At 44.5% G+C, this 17,372-nt stretch overlaps 1 protein-coding gene across 1 annotated transcript in view; it reads right to left on the reverse strand.

Moving 5' to 3' along the window:
* The window catches only part of DEPDC5 (DEP domain containing 5), a 157,913-nt gene that overhangs the window by 100,189 nt on the left and 40,352 nt on the right, over positions 1–17,372 (reverse strand). Inside the window, exons 12-18 of the mRNA XM_025398090.1 lie at positions 16,922–16,994; positions 11,441–11,544; positions 10,453–10,527; positions 5,415–5,549; positions 4,600–4,661; positions 3,899–3,972; positions 2,614–2,683 (exon numbers count right to left, since the gene is read on the reverse strand). Of these exons, the coding sequence (XP_025253875.1) occupies positions 2,614–2,683; positions 3,899–3,972; positions 4,600–4,661; positions 5,415–5,549; positions 10,453–10,527; positions 11,441–11,544; positions 16,922–16,994 (593 nt within the window). The remainder of the gene's footprint in view (positions 1–2,613; positions 2,684–3,898; positions 3,973–4,599; positions 4,662–5,414; positions 5,550–10,452; positions 10,528–11,440; positions 11,545–16,921; positions 16,995–17,372) is intronic.

Genomic DNA, 17,372 nt, shown 5'->3' on the forward strand with positions numbered 1-17,372 from the left:
AAAATAAAATAAAATAATCATGGTGCAGAGAAGTTTTTCCATGTTCTACTTGGCTGAGAATGCTTATGGTGAAGGCAAGAGAGGCAGAATCCCATCTCCTAGCATTTCACTATCTGACATGGCTTATGCTAGGAGTCCTCAGCTTGCTCCAAATTAGTATTTCCCCTATTAGAAGAGTAACATTAACAGCCCTCCCCGCTAAAAAAAGAAAAGGGAAGAAGTGGGCCTGACACACAGCCACAAATGGAGCAACCCTCAGTGAATTCAGCTCTACTGGAAAGGGCAGAGGGGTGAAAGCACTCGGGTGTGGGGACTGCAAACATAACAGCCTGCTTTTCTTCTCACAGTACATCAAAACCACTTGTTCAAGTTCTGGCCGGGTGCAGTGACTCACGCCTATAATCCCAGCACTTTGGGAGGCTGAGGTGGGCTGGTCACTTGAAATTAAGAGTTTGAGACAAACTTGGCCAACATATGAAACCCTGTCTCCACTAAAAATACAAAAATTAGGCCGGGTGTGGTGGCAGGTGCCTGTAATCCCAGCTACTCGGGAGGCTAGGGCACGAGAATTGCTTGAACCTGGGAGGCAGAGGTTGCAGTGAGCCGAGATCACACCACTGCACTCCAGCTTGGGAGACAGAGCAAGATTCCATCTCAAAAAAACAAACAACAACAACAACAAAAAACACCTGTTCAAGTTCTTTAAAACTGCATTTTTATCAGTTGCAAATATATTCCATCAAGTGGATATTTCATAGTTCAGCCATTGCTCTATTGTTTTCAACTTCTATTAAGAATAAAACTAAACCCAGAGGTATTTGCATATAATCACTTCAATTATTTCCTGACACCACATGCCCCAAAATGGAAGTGCCTGGTCAAATAGCATAAACATTTGCTCTCAATACACAAGGCTGAAATGCTTTGCAAAAGTAACATACACCAACCAGGTACTCCAGTGTCAATTTCACCACACTTTTTGTAGCATGTGGTATAATTATTAATATATTTTAAATGTGGTATAATTTTTAATATATTTTAAATGTGGTATAATTATTAATATATTTTAAACCTCTTTGGAAAGAAGAAAACAAGAACTCCCATTCTTGCTACAATTTTCATTTATTTTCTTGGTTTGTTTGTTTCTAGAGACAAGATCTCAGTCACCCAGGTTAGTGTGCGATGCTACAATTATAGCTCACCACAGCATTGGATTCCTGGGCTCGGGCAATCTTCCCATTTTAGCCTCCCAAGTAGCTGGGACTTACAGGTATGCGCCACCCTACCTGGCTAATTCTTTTTTAGTTTTTGTAGAAATGGGGTCTCACTATATTTGTTGCCCAGATTGGTCTCAAACTCCTGGCTTCAAACAATCCTCCTTCCTCGGCCACACAAAGCACTGGGGTTATAGGCAAGAGCCTCTGCACTCAGCCAGAATTTTCACTTCTTTATACTAAGATCTGACCTTTTGGCCGGGCGCAGTGGCTCAAGCCTGTAATCCCAGCACTTTGGGAGGCCAAGACGGGCGGATCATGAGGTCAGCAGATAGAGACCATCCTGGCTAACACGGTGAAACCCCGTCTCTACTGAAAAATAGAAAAAAACTAGCCGGGCGAGGTGGCAGGCGCCTGTAGTTCCAGTTACTCGAGAGGCTGAGGCAGGAGAATGGCGTAAACCCGGGAGACGGAGCTTGCAGTGAGCTGAGACTGCACCACTGCACTCCAGCCTGCGCAACAGAGCGAGCGAGACTCTGTCTCAAAAAAAAAAAAAAAAACAGATCTGACCTTTTTATCATATTTCCCCTTTGCTGCAATGCATATCTGTATCTTTGTCTTTATTCCCACTGGTATCTGAGTGACATCAGCATCTGAATAAAACAGTCATGTCATCATAAAATGAACTCTTGAAAAACAAAAAATGAACTCTTAGTCTTGGTCATATTTCTGCCAAAGGTATTTCACGCAGTCTGGCTTTGGCCTTGTTATTTATTTATCTAATATATAAAGTTATAAAGTTTTGCCAGGCGCGGTGGCTCAAGCCTGTAATCCCAGCACTTTGGGAGGCCGAGACGGGCGGATCACGAGGTCAGGAGATCGAGACCATCCTGGCTAACACGGTGAAACCCCGTCTCAACTAAAAAAATACAAAAAACTAGCCGGGCGAGGTGGCGGGCGCCTGTAGTCCCAGCTACTCGGGAGGCTGAGGCAGGAGAATGGCGTGAACCCGGGAGGCGGAGCTTGCAGTGAGCTGAGATCCGGCCACTGCACTCCAGCCTGGGCGATAGAGTGAGACTCCGTCTCAAAAAAAAATAATAATAAATAAATAAATAAATAAATAAATAAATAAAGTTTGGGGATGAATTTCTTAACTCTGTTCATGGCCATGGGGGAAGATGAGGGTACCTCAGGACTAAAATAACCTTATCAGTGTGTGACAGTCCACAAAGGCTCTCTGCTGATTAATGCAATCTACCTTCTTGGCTGGGCAGAATGGCTCATGTCTGTAATCCCAACACTTTGGGAGGCTGAAACAGGAGGATTGCTTGAGTCCAGGAGCTCAAGATAAGACTGGACCACATAGTAAGAACCCGTCTTAACAAAAATAAAAACCTACCTTCTTTCCTGCCAGTTTTATTCGTGGGGTGAAACTATTACAAAAGAGCTGGCTTTTGGATGTGTAGAAACTGTAAAAGAAACAGAGTCATTAATTTAAATCCCCTTTATTTTAAAAACTCAAAACACAGTTAAAATACTAGGCATGGATCAGCCCTCCTGAAATGGGCTTTGTTCTCAGCTTCACTGATCTTCCCAATTTTAACTTCTTTTACAAGAAGTCACTACAAAACATTAGTTATATTTTGTTTTTTGGTAGAGACAGTCTGGCTACGTTGATCACAATGGTTTCAAACTCCTGGCCTCAAGCGTTCCTCCCACCTCAGCATCCCAAAGTACTGGGATTATAGGCATGAGCCACCATGCCCGGCCTGAAATTGCTACTTTTGTAGGTCAAAAACAGTCTAATATCATGATATCAAACAGTATAAATTAATAGCTGCAGCTTTGCCATGAACTTGCTGTTCAAGACCAGGTTGGCCAACACGGTGAAACCCTGTTTCTACTAAAAATACAAAAATTAGCTGGGTGTGGTGGCAGGCACCTGTAATCCCAGCTACTCAGGAGGCTGAGGCAAGAGAATTGCTTGAACCCGGATGGTGGAGGTTGCAGTGAGCCAAGATCGTGCCACTGCACTCCAGCCTGGGCGACAGAGCGAGACTCCATCTTAAAAAAAGAAAGAAAGAAAGAAAGACAACCCAGAGAAGGAGAGAATGCTCTGGAAGCACTGAAGAAAAAGTGGCTATTAGTTATCAGGGCAGCACAGAAGTAATTCACAGAAGAGAGATGCTAGAGTTGGATCTTGGAAGAAAATAGGCATTTTCAAGAGAAGGGTAGATGGAATAAGATTAGTGTCATAGTTCAAAAAGATGAGGCACTGGCACTAGCAGAGGGATGAGAAAAGCCATCCCTGAGCTGGAACCAGCAGGAACACTGAAGCCTTGTCCCATAAAGAGGCGCGGGGACTTATCTAGAGCTGAAGGAAGTCAGGCACAAATGTTGGTCTTCTACGGTCTGTGGGAGTTGGGAATAGAAGGACTTGGGAACAGCAGTGGAAGTCAGTCAGTCCTTAAAATTTTGTTTTTATTCTTTTTCACCATAGACTGTCCATATGATACTGCTACTGCTTTGTGTGTAGAGAACTTTGAGCAAATGTTAGAACTTGGTTTCCACATTTTCTTGACAAAAGGTTTAGTGCTATAATAAGAACCTAACAAATTTAAAGAAAAATGGCAAGGAAGCTGTCAAAACTCTTATCACCTACTATTGATTGAGATCGCACCCACCTGTGGTTTATCCAGTGAGGGATATTATAGTCATCGCCCAGACGAGAATCCCGGGGAGCACTCCGATTATGGAGCTGAAAGGGGAAAAATGAGAGCACAGATAAGCTACAGAACAAGTAGGATGTGGAACTGCTCTAACTTTTCTGTTTTTGGGGTTTTAAAAAAAAATTTTTTAGGGCCAGGCATGGTGGCTCAAGCCTGTAATCCCAGCACTTCGGGAGGCCAAGGTGGGCAGATCACCTGAGGTCAGGTGTTCGAGACCAGCCTGGCCAACATGGTGAAATCCCGTTTCTACTAAAAATACAAAAATTCGCCAGGCGTGGTGGCAGGTGCCTGTAATCACAGCTACTCAGGAGGCTGAGGCAGGAGAATTGCTTGAACCCGGGAGGCAGAGGTTGCAGTGAGCCGAGATCGCGCCATTGCACTCCAGCCTGGGGGACAAGAACAAGATTTCGTCTCAAAAAAAAAAAAAAAATTTTTTTTTTTAGAGATGGAGTCTTGCTTTGCTGACCGGGCTGGAGTGCAACAGTTATTCATAGTTATTCATAACAAACTATACCCAAACTCCTAGGCTCAAGGGATCTTCCCACTTCAGCCTCTCGAGTAAGTGGGACTATAGCGCATGCCACAGTGCCTGGATTGTTTCTCTTTCTAACTATACTCAAACTGGCCTTTAGTAAGCAAATCCAAAATCTAATTACCTTGAACAATGGGACAGCATGTAACGGTTGCTCTCCCATACACACCAAGTCCACACCAATTCCTAAAAAAATAAAAGACAAAAAGAGTTGTGGCGAGGGAATGGCAGAGACAAGCATCCCTATCTATAAATCATGTTATTTAACTGCGTATTAGGCAAAGCTAACTTACCATTGTATGATTTATAACCTCATAGTGCTGCCTATGCAGCAAAGAAGTAAATACACTTTTTGAGACAGTCTCACTCTGTTGCCCAGGCTGACGTGCAGTGGTCAGAGATCACAGCTCTCTGCAACCTCTGCCTCCTGGGTTCAAGCAATTCTACTGCCTCAGCATCCCAACTCCATCTTGTTGATGAAACAAATCAAATTGTGGGGTGTGGGGCTGAGTTGGGGATACGAGGCACATCATGGAGGACTGGACTAGATTATCTGATAGTGCATCTGAAAACAGGCTGACAGCACATGGGTCCCTTGAAATCATCCCTCCAGGAAGGCTTCTCTAGTGCCAAATATATTTGGGAAACTCAGAGTACCCTGATACACCCTTTAGAGAAAAACAACCTACACTAACATATTAAAAACGGAGGAAGACCTGTCATTATGGAACCTGCTTATCTTTGCATGACCCAGCATTTTCCAAACTGATTTGACCATGAATCTTTAGCACCTGATGCCTATTGACATCCACAGATGTTGTGACACGCAGAACACTATACAGAGCTCCTCACACTCTAAGAAGTCAGTGAAGCTCACAGTTCTAAGGGAAAATCAGGCTAGGAACATGTGGAGACAGGGCACAAACCAGAGAGTATTACCATTATCTATCATCCGCTGCTTGGTCAAGATCATGAGTAGGCGGTCCACCTCAAAGACACCCACCCCGGGCGTGATCACCACTGACATCTGCCCCGTTCGGTCAAAGTTGCGGTTGATGTAATGCTTATCAAACACTAGAAATAAAACAAAAATTCCACAATAATGATGTTACAGTTTTTCAGAACCCTGTCACAAACAAGCATCTCTACACTCTCAGAGCATTCTGCCCATATTTTTATTTTATTTTATTTTATTTTGAGACAGAGTCTTGCTCTGTCACCAGGCTGGAGTGCAGTGGCGTGATCTGGGCTTACTGCAACCTCCGCCTCCCAGGTTCAAGCAATTCTCCTGCCTCAGCCTCCTGAGTAGCTGGGACTACAGGTGCATGCCACCACACCTGGCTCATTTTTTGTATTTTTAGTAGAGACAGGGTTCCACCATGTTGGCCAGGATGGTCTCGAACTTCCGACCTCAAGTGGTTCGCCCACCTCGGCCTCCCAAAGTGCTGGGATTACAGGCGTGAGCCACTGCACCCGGGCCATATTTTTATTATAGCAACTGCCACATTCTAGTTAAATGTATACACATCTATCTTTTCTATATTAAGAACTACTTGACCACGGAATAAGTCTCTGTCACCTTTGTTAATACACCTCATTGATGCCTAATACTTGCCCTGTGCAGCCTTAAATGCTCAAATTTCATGCTGTTAGGGATGTGGCTCATGCCTGTAATCCCAGCACTTTGGGAGGCCGAGGCAGGTGGATCACTTGAAATCAGGAGTTTGAGACCAGGCTGGCCAACATGGTGAAACTCCATCTCTACCAAAAAATACAAAAATTAGCCAGGCATGGTGGTGTGCACCTATAATCCCAGCCACTTGGGAGGCTGAGATGGGAGAATCACTTGAACCCAGGAGGCAGAGGTTGCAGTGAGCAGAGATCATGCCACTGCATTCCAGCCTGGGTGACAGAGCAAGACTCTGTGTCAAAAAAAAAAAAAAAAATTCATGCTGTTAATTTGAACCATCCATAAATGAGTCTGTAGTAAAACTTTGATTATATTAGATTTTTTATATATTATATATTATTTTATTATATATATAAACTATATAATTAGATTATATTAGATAGTATTAATTTAAGACACTATTTAAAAGAGTAGACCAAAATCTTGGGATGATTTTGTAAATCTGGCAAGTCACTTTTTATTTCTAGCTTCCGTGATTCTTACTATGAAAAATCAGTGATATTCCAATATGACAAGAAGATTTACTAATAGAAGACCTCATGCTCTAGAATTCCCCCAGCACCTGTGTACAGACACGTGTGAAGATGATATACAGGTGATGTGAATGTACATCATCACTTCCACGTCTGGCCAGTGACAGATGGACACCTAACTGGAGCTGGGCAGATCAGACTCTCTCTACCAGGAATGTGAATTCTGAACAGAGAGCAGAGACAGGGTTGCTGGAAGCTGAAATATGGCTCTCATAATTCCTGCTGCTATGGTTCCCAGAGCCACTAAGGTTCTTCAACATGGTGTTTGAGCCTTTCCTGGCTGCTCCACGTAAGCCTCTGTATTCTTCCAGTAAATTTCCCTTTTTGTTTAAACTAAATCAATACATTTCTGTTATTTGCAAATAATATATTTCAGCTAACACATAAATGCCGGGATAATCATACCACACTGCTAACAATGGTTCCCCTTAAAGAAGAGGACACTGGGGGTCAGGAGGAGTGTATCGTTTTTTACTTGATACACCTCTCCATATTCGAATTTTATTTTATTTTATTTTATTTTATTTTATTTTATTTATTTGAGACAGTCTTAACTCCATCACCCAGGCTGGAGTGCAGTGGCATGATCTCAGCTCACTTCAACCTCCACCTCCCAGGTTTAAGTGATTTTCCTGCTTCAGCCTCCCAAGTAGCTGGTATGGCAGGCATGCACCACCATGCCTGGCAAGTTTTTTATGTATTTTTAGTAAAGATGGGGTTTTGCCATGTTGGCTAGGCTGGTCTTGAGTTCCTGACCTCAGGTGACCCCCTGCCTCAGCCTCCCAAAGTGCTGGTATTACAGGTGTCAGCCATTGCAGCAGGCCTATTTATTTTAAAAAAAAAAAAATTAGTGTCTTTTTCACCCAGGCTGGAGTGCAGTGGTGTGATCTCTGCTCACCACAACCTCCACCTCCCAGGTTCAAGTGATTCTCCTGTCTCAGCCTCCTGAATAGCTGAGATTACAGGCGTGTGCCACCACGCTGGCTAATTTTTGTATTTTTAGTAGAGACAGGGTTTCACCATGTTGCTCAGGCTGGTCTCAAACTCCGGACCTCAAGTGATCTGTCTGCCTTGACCTCCCAAAGTGCTGGGATTATACATGTGAGTCACGGCACCTGGCTGCTTTTGTAATTTTTTTTTAAGTAGATTTTAATTTTTTTAATTTTTATTTTAAATTTTTATTTTTTAAGTAGATTTTTAAAATATTACCTAGAAGCAGTTGAGGGATGGGGTGGAAAATAATAACACGGTTTGAGTAAGTCAAAGAACCCAAGGAGGATCCTTGTAGTTCCTGACCATGAGAAGCAGATGAGACTACCAAATTAACCGGTCAACAGAAGACCCAAGAGCTAAATGTTGGTCATTACAACCACCCAATGAGAAGCTATTGCTTTAAATTAATTTTGGGGGTAGCTGAATGGAGGCATCATCACCTAGGTCTGGGTCTGCAGGCATTCATAAAGAGACATGCATAGCTGTCAGAGGCCTTTAAACCAGAGCAACTCCATCTTGAATAGGGGCTGGGTACAATGAGGTTCAGACCTGCTAGGCTGCATTCCCAGGAGGTTAGGCATTCTTAGTCACAGGATGTTTACAGTTAAGGGAACAGGTTAATAATGTTTACCCAACAGACTCAGGACTTAACAGACCCAGGAAACGTCCTGATGTCCCAATATATTTTTTTTTTTTTGAGATGGAGTCTCGCTCTGTCGCCCAGGCTGGAGTGCAGTGGTGTGATCTCAGCTCACTGCAAGCTCCGCCTCCAGTGTCCACACCATTCTCCTGCCTCAGTCTCTAGAGTAGCTGGGAATAAAGGGGCCTACCACCATGCCTGGTTAATTTTTTGTATTTTTAGTAGAGACGGGCTTTCACCGTGTTAGCCAGGATGGTCTCAACCTCCTGACCTCATGATCCGCCCACCTCGGCCTCCCAAAGTGCTGAGATTACAGGTGTGAGCTACCGTGCCCAGCCCTGATGTCCCAATATCTTAAGAACGAAAGTATTCTTAGTTTAAGAGTAAGTTTTGCGGCCAGGCGCAGTGGCTCACGCCTGTAATCCCAGCACTTTGGGAGGCTGAGGTGGGCGGATCACGAGGTCAAGAGATCGAGACCATCCTGGCCAACATGGTACGTACAACTCTCTCTCTACTAAAAATACAAAAATTAGCTGGGTGTGGTGGCACGTACCTGTGATCCCAGCTACTTGGGAGGCTGAGGCAGGAGAATCGCTTGAACCTGGGAGTTGGAGGTTGCACTGAGCAGAGATCACGCCACTGCACTGCAGCCTGGAGACAAAGTGAGACTGGCTCAAAAAAAAAAAAAAAAAAAAAATAGACCAGGCACGGTGGCTCATGCCTGTAATTCCAACACTTTGGGAGGCCGAGGCAGGTGGATCACGAGGTCAGGAGTTTGAGACCAGCCTGGCCAATATGGTGAAACCTCGTCTCTACTAAAAACACAAAAATTAGCTGGGCGTGGTGGTGCACACCTGTAGTCCCAGCTACTCAGGAGGCTGAGGCAGGAGAATCACTTGAATCTGGGAGGCAGAGGTTTCAGTGAGCCAAGATCACGCCACTGCACTCCAGCCTGGAAGACAGAGCAACACTCCATCCCAAAAAATACAAAAAAAAAGCATTAGGAGAAATACCTAATGTAGATGATGATGGGTTGATGGGTGAAGCAAACCACCATGGCACATGTATACCTATGTAACAAACCTGCATGTTCTGCACATGTATCCCAGAACTTAAAGTATATTAAAAAACAAAACAGCCAGGTGCGGTGGCTCATGCCTATAATCCCAACACTTTGGGGGGCCAAGGTGGGTGGATCACGAAGTCAGGAGATTGAGACCATTCTGGCCAACGTGGTGAAATCCTGTCTCTCCAAAAAATACAAAAATTAGCTGGGTGTGGTGATGTGCACCTGTAGTCCCAGCTACTTGGGAGGCTGAGGCAGAAGAATCACTTGAATCCACGAGTCGGAGGTTGCAGTGGGCCGAGATTGCGTCACTGCACTCCAGCCTGGTGACAGAGCAAGACTCCGTCTCAAAAAAAAGTAAGTTTTGCTTTAAAGAAAATAATATAGATTCTTGAGAAAGACAGCAGTTACACAAAGAGGAACAATCCTTTGTCATGAGTGCTTGCAGCAGAGCACCTCTCCCCCGTGACTTTTTGCTTTGTTACATATAAACAACCATGGTACCTAAGGAGGACGTGTTCCTCCTCCTGCTTTCGGGAATGCCCTACTCTTTCTATGGAGTAGTCATTCTTTTATTCCTTTTCTTTTCTTTTTTTTTTTTTTTTGAGACGGAGTTTCACTCTTGTCACCCAGGCTGGAGTGTAATGGCACGATCTCGGCTCACTGCAACCTCTGCCTCCTGGGTTCAAGCAATTCTCCTGCCTCAGCCTCCCAAGTAGCTGGGATTACAGGTGTGCACCACCATGCCCAGCTAATTTTTGTATTATTATTAGAGACGCGGTTTCACCATGTTGGCCAGGCTGGTCTCAAACTCCTGAGCTCAGGTGATCCACCCGCCTCAGCCTCCCAAAGTGCTGGTATTATAGGCGTGAGCCACTACGCCTGGCCTATTCCTTAATATACTTGCTTTCACTTTATTCTGTGGACTCGCCCCCGGATTCTTTCTTCTGCAAGATCCAAGAACCTTCTCTTAGGGTCTGGATCAGGACACCTTTCCAGTAACACAGCCACGTGGTAGGCAAGATGCTGGCACACTGGCTGGCATCCTTACTCACCATTGAATGACAGATTGATGGCCTCCAGGTAGTTTCCTTGTGCTGAGGTAGAATTGTCTCCTTGAGGAAAGCCCTCTGAAGCAAAATATACAAGAGAAAGAAAAACATCTCATGAAAGATGAACTCTCTTTTTTTTTTTTTTGAGACAGAGTCTTGCTCTGTTGCCCATGCTGGAGTGCAGTGGTGCGATCTTGGCTCACTGCAATCTCCACCTCCCAGGTTCAAGCGATTCTCTTGCCTCAGCCTCCCGAGTAGCCGGGACTACGAGCATGTGCCACCACGCAAGGCTAATTTTTGTATTTTTAGTAAAGACAGGGTTTCACCATATTGATCAGGCTGGTCCTGAACTCCCGACCTCGTGATCCGCCCACCTTGGCCTCCCAAAGTGCTGGGATCACAGGTGTGAGCCACCACACCTGGCCCAAAGATGAATTCTTAAATAAGTGGTGGCTGAGCATGGTGGCTCGCACCTGTAATCCCAGCACTTTGGGAGGTAGAGGCAGGAAGATCGCTTAAGATGAGGAGTTTGAAACCAGCCTGGTCAACACAGTGAGACTCTGTCTCTGCAAAAAATGAAATAATTATCTGGGCATGGTAGTGTGTGCTTGTCATCCTAGCTACCCGGGAGATAGAGGCAGGAGGATTGCTTGAGCCCCAGGGGTTTAAAGTTAAAGTACGACTGCTCTACTCCAGTGCAGCCTAGATGACAGAGTGAGACCCTGTCACAAAAAAAAAAAAAAAAAAAAAAGTGGAAGGCATCTGGCTCCACAAGGCCTCACTCCCTGTATGAGGGACACTGTTGAACTTACTGCTGAACTTACTGCATAACGAAATGTACAATTGGGATCCAACTGGAAACAGAAACCTGATCAAAAGCCGAAACTGCACACGGCCATAGGAGAGATATAAGCACAAATCTCTCCTCTGTCTCCCAGACCCTTCCTACACTTCCTGTCCCACCGCACCTTCTATTACATGAAAGCAGTACCTGCCTGTTCCAGTCGCACCAACACTGGATACTGGATGAAGAGTTTTTTAATGGTCACGAGAAGTGAAGTCCATTCTTCTCTTCTCTCATTCTGCACCACCACTCTGAAAAGAGTATTATCATAAAATGGATATTGAGCAGGTGATATGGTTTGGCTCCCAAACTGCATCTCAAATTGTAATTCCTATGTGTCAAGGGAGGAACCTAGTGGGAGGTGATTGGATCATGGGGGCGGTTTCCCCCATGCTGTTCTTGTGATAGTGAGGGAGTTCTCATGACACCTGACGGTTTAAAAGGGGCACTTTCCCCTGTGCTTGCTCTTTTTCCTGCTTCACCATGGTAAGACGTGTCTTGCTTCCCCTTCGCCTTCCACCGTGATTGTAAGTTTCCAGAGGCCTCCACAGCCATGCAGAACCATGAGTCAATTAAATCTTTTTTCTTTATAAATTACCCAGTCTTGGGTATGTCTTTATAGCAGTGAGAAAATGGACTAATACAGCAACTTTAAATACAGAACATCAGGTTCCTTACAAGGTTTCAAAAAGAGTGTAATTGGAGTACAGTGAGCCAAGATCACACCACTGCACTCCAGCCTAGGTGAAAGAGCGAGACTCTGTCTCAACAAACAAACAAACAAAACACTCAGTGAGCTTATTTTTCTGCCAATCCAATTGGGAAAGAAGCATTAAAAAAAAAAGATGCTGGGTGCAGTAGCTCATACTTGCAATTCCAGCACTTTAGGAGGCTGAGGCAGGTGGATAAAGAGGTCAGGAGTTCAAGACCAGCCTGGCCAACATGGTGAAACCCCGTTTCTACTAAAAATACAAAAATTAGCTGGGTATGGTGGCAGGCACCTGTAATCCCAGCTACTTGGAAGGCTGAGGCAGGAGAATCACTTGAACCCAGGAGGCGGACGTTTCAGTGAGCCGAGATCGAGCCACTGCACTCCAGGCTGGGAGACACAGCGCAACTCCATCTCAAAAACAAAAAACAAAAAACAAAAAAAAACCTTCAGTGTTGGTGAGGACACAGAAATTGCTGCTAGGAAAACAGGATCTTCTACTTTAATGGAGGGTACATTGGCTGTACAAATAGCCTTTACAACACAGACCATCCTTTGACCTAATAGCTTCATTTCTGGGAATTTATAATAAAAACTAAAGATATGCTTAAAAACTTATCTGTAAGAATGTTCACTGGCAATACTGTTGAGAATAGCGAAAAGCTGGAAGTCACCTCAATTTTCAACAATACTAACCCAATGTAATTTCTACTTAGAAATAAAAAATGATACAGTGGGCTGGGCGCAGTGGCTCACACCCATAATCCCAGCACTGTGGGAGGCCAAGGTAGGCAGATCATGAAGTCAGGAGATCGAGACCATTCTGGCTAACACGGTCAAGCCTGTCTCTACTAAAAAAAAAACAAAAAAATTAGCCAGGTATGGTGGCTGGCGCCTGTAGTCCCAGCTACTTGGGAGGCTGAGGCAGGAGAATGGTGCGGACCCAGGAAGCAGAGCTTGCAGTGAGCCGAGATCACACCACTGCACTCCAGGCTGGGCAAAAGAGCGAGACTCTGTCTCAAAACAAAAAAGATACTATGGAAGTAGGGTGTTTAACATGGATTGGCATTTGTGACAAAGTAGAAAATGAAGGTTTATGGCCGGGCACGGTGGCTCATGCCTGTAATCCCAGCATTTGGAGAGGGCGAGGTAGGGGGATCACCTGAGGTCAGGAGTTCGAGACCAGCCTGACCAACATGGAGAAACCCCGTCTCTACTAAAAATACAAAATTAGCTGGGTGTGGTGGCGCATGCGTGTAATCCCAGCTACACGAGAGGCTGAGGCAAGAGAATCGCTTGAACCCAGGAGGCAGAGGTTACGGTGAGCTGAGATCGTGTCACTGCACTCCAGACTGGGCAATAAGAGCAAAACTCCGTCTCAAAAACAAAAAAGAAAAAGAAATAAAATGAAGGTTTAAAACACATAAAAAGGGAACCACGTGGGCCGGGCACGGTGGCTCACACCTCTAATCCCAGCACTCTGGGAGGCCGAGGCAGGCGGATCACCTGAGGTCAGGAGTTCGAGACCAGCCTGGCCAACATGGTGAAACCCAGTCTGTATTAAAAATACAAAAATTAACCGGGCACGGTGGTGGGTACCTGTAATCCCAGCTACTCACGAAGCTGAGGCAGGATAATCACTTGAACACGGGATGCAAAGTTTGCAGTGAGTTGAGATTGCACCACTGCACTCCAGTCTGGGTGACAGCAAGACACTGTCTCAAAAAGAAATAAAAACAATAAAACATGTAAAAAAATCACATGGAGGCCTGGCATGGGTGGATCACCTGAGGTCAGGAGTTCAAGAACAGCCTGGCCAAGATGGTGAAACCCCGTCTCTACTAAAAATACAAAAATTAGCCTGGCGTGACGGTGGACGCCCGCAATCCCAGCTACTCCGGAGGCTGAAGCAGGGAATTGCTTGAACCCGGGAGGTGGAGGCTGCAGTGAGCCAAGATTGCACCACTGTACTCCGGCCTGTGCAACACAGCAAGACTCCTTCTCAAAGAAAAAAAAAAAATCACATGCAATTTGTGATCATATCTTGTGAAAACTAATTTTTCTCCTAAATACAGATAATAGGGGTTGATTTACCAACATAATGAAGACTGTATTCGGGAGATGGAATTGAGTGTGCTTTGAATTCCTCTCTACTTAACTACACTTTGGTGTGCTTTTATAGTTGTTGTTGTTGTTGTTGTTGTTGTTGTTTCTGAGACAGGGTATCACTATGTCACTCAGGCTAGAGTGCAGTGGCACGATCTTGGCTCGCTGCAGACTCGACTTCCAAGGCTCAAGTAATCCTCCCAAATAGCTGAAACTACGGGCACGCACCACCGTGCCCAGCTAATTTTTTGCATTTTTTGTAGAGACAGGATTTTTCCATGTTGACCTGGCTGGCTTCAAACTCCTGAGCTCAGGCAATGTGCCTGGCTTGGCTTCCCAAAGTGCTGGGATTATAGGCATCAGCCACCACGCCTGGCCTATTTTGTGATTTTCCTAAAATGAACCTGTATTGTTTTTGCAGTAAGAAAAAGATAACCAGTTTCTCTCAGTAAGAAAAAGATAGCCAGTTTCTCTCAATCTAAAAAATGTTGAGGATGACTTTGTAATGACATAAACTTTCATATATTAAAAATATATAGTCACATACACCTAAAAATCTACATTCGTAATTTACACATTCATGCCTTATATAGTACTTTCTATAACTGATTATGCTCAAACTAATTCATATTCATTATACAGATAAAACTTCATATACTGTTAAGCCAAAAGAGCTCTCATGGTTCCTGGAATTCACTGAATTGGAGGTATGCAGAATTCATCTGCATAAGGGGATGAGTGGAGGTGTCAGTACAGCACAGGGCCCATCACTTTCATAAAATTCTCCAAGGGGGCCGGGCGCGGTGGCTCAAGCCTGTAATCCCAGCACTTTGGGAGGCCGAGACAGGCGGATCACGAGGTCAGGAGATCGAGACCATCCTGGCTAACACAGTGAAACCCCGTCTCTACTAAAAATACAAAAAACTAGCCGGGCGAGGTGGCGGGCGCCTGTAGTCCGAGCTACTCCGGAGGCTGAGGCAGGAGAATGGCGTGAACCCGGGAGGCGGAGCTTGCAGTGAGCTGAGATCCGGCCACTGCACTCCAGCCCGGGCTACAGAGCAAGACTCCGTCTCAAAAAAAATAAAAAATAAAAAATAAAAAATAATAAAATAAAATAAAATTCTCCAAGGGGTACAGGATCCAACAGAAGATGAACAAATAATCTAAAGTATAATCCGTATGAGGCTGAGGAATACAGTGGTCAAAAAGCACAGACTCTGAACTAGATTGACTGTGTCAAGTCCATGCTCCACCGTTTAATATGTTATGGACTTTGGATAAGTTATTGAAACTCTGTGTCCAAGTTTCCACATCTGTAAAATGGGGTAACAGTATCTATCCCATAGGGATGCAGCGATATTTAAATGAATCAAGTCATGTAAAGTGCTTAGAAGAGTAACTCATTCATGCTAAGTCCCGACAAAACAGTAACTGTTACTATCTGATTACCATCTCAATAAGATAGTGGTGTCAGCCGGGCGTGGTGGCTCCGGCCTATAATTGCAGCACTTTGGGAGGCCAAGGCAGGTGGATGACCTGAGTTCAGGATTGGAGACGAGGCTGGCCAACATAGCAAAACCGCATCTCTAACAAAAATTTTAAAAAATTAGCCAGGAATGGTCGCGGGTGCCTGTAGTCCCAGTTACTGGGGAGGCTGAGACACGAGAATCCCTTGAACCTGGGAGGCAGAGTTTGCAATGAGCTTACATGACCACTGCACTCCAGCCTGGGCGACAGAGTGAAACTGTCTCAGCAAAAAAAAAAAAAGGCCAGGCGTGGTGGCTCACGCCTGTAATCCCAGCACTTTGGGAGGCGGCGGCGGGCAGATCATGAGGTCAGGAGATCGAGACCATCCTGGCTAACATGGTGAAACCCCATCTCTACTACAAATACAAAAAACAATTAGCCAGACGTGGTGGCGGGTGCCTGTAGTCCCAGCTACTCAGGAGGCTGAGGCAGGAGAACGGCGTGAACCCAGGAGGTGGAGCTTGCAGTGAGCCGAGACTGTGCCACTTCACTCCAGCCTGGGCGACAGGGAGACTCCGTCTCAAACAAACAAAATAATAATGTTAAACATAATAATGATATTCTTGTCAGATATAAAAATGCCTTTTTTGAATATGTATAGGAACAAAATGTTACAATATTGATAATTTACTTAGTCGGTGGCACTGAAAAAACCAGATGAATTAAATATGACAAAATAATAACTGTTAAATTCAGATATTGGGTATACGGACTCATTATATTATTTGTTCTTCTTTTCTGAATGATGAAGTTTTTCACAATAGAACATTTAGAAGGTCTAAATGCAATGTGGTATCTTGGATTAGACACAGCAAGTACACGAGTGCTAAAATCTGAAAAACGTCTGAATTTACTTAATAGTAATGTACCAATGTTAACATAGTTTTCACAAATGTAACTTGGTTATGAAATGTTAACATTAGAGGAAACAGAGCAAAGAGTATACAGGAACTGTACTACCTTTGAAACTTCTCTATAAATCTAAAGTCATTTCAAAATCAAAAGGTTTATTTATTCTTTTTTGTTTGTTTGTTTTTGGAGACAGGGTCTCTCTCTCTCCCAGGTTAGGGTGCAGTGGTGTGATCTCAGCTCACTGCAACCTCCACCTCCCAGGCTCAAGTGATCCTCCCACCTCAGCCTCCCAAGTAGCTAGGACAACAGGTAGCTAATTTTTTTTGTATTTTTGGTACAGGGTTTTGCCACGTTGCCCAGTCTGGCATTTTTTTAAGTTAGGAAAGAAACAACTAATAAATAAATTAAAAGTATAGGAAAGCACCCAAACATACTTGTAAAAGTCTTCATAGAATCTCCCCTTATGATCCTGTCGAATTGAGGCTCGGTTTATCTCAGGAAATTCATCTGAAATAGAGAAAATGGAGTATGTAGTTCAGGTTGAGAAAAGAAATTCAGTTTTGTCAGCTTCCCCTTCTGGGTTAAAGATTTGCATCATAGGTCAGGCGCGGTGGCTCACGCCTGTAATCCCAGCACTTTGGGAGGCCAAGGCAGGTGGATCACGAGGTCAGGAGATCAAGACCATCCTGGCTAACATGGTGAAACCCCATCACTACTAAAAATACAAAAAACTTAGCCAGGCATAGTGGCGGGCACCTGTAGTCCCATTTGCTGGGGAGGCTGAGGCAGGAGAATGGCCTGAACCTGGGAGGCGGAGCTTGCAGTGAGCTGAGATCACGCCACTGCACTCCAGCCAGGGCAATAGAGCAAGACTCTGTCTCAAAA

This window comes from Theropithecus gelada, chromosome 10 (assembly GCF_003255815.1).
Source record: "Theropithecus gelada isolate Dixy chromosome 10, Tgel_1.0, whole genome shotgun sequence".
Taxonomy (NCBI): domain Eukaryota; kingdom Metazoa; phylum Chordata; class Mammalia; order Primates; family Cercopithecidae; genus Theropithecus; species Theropithecus gelada.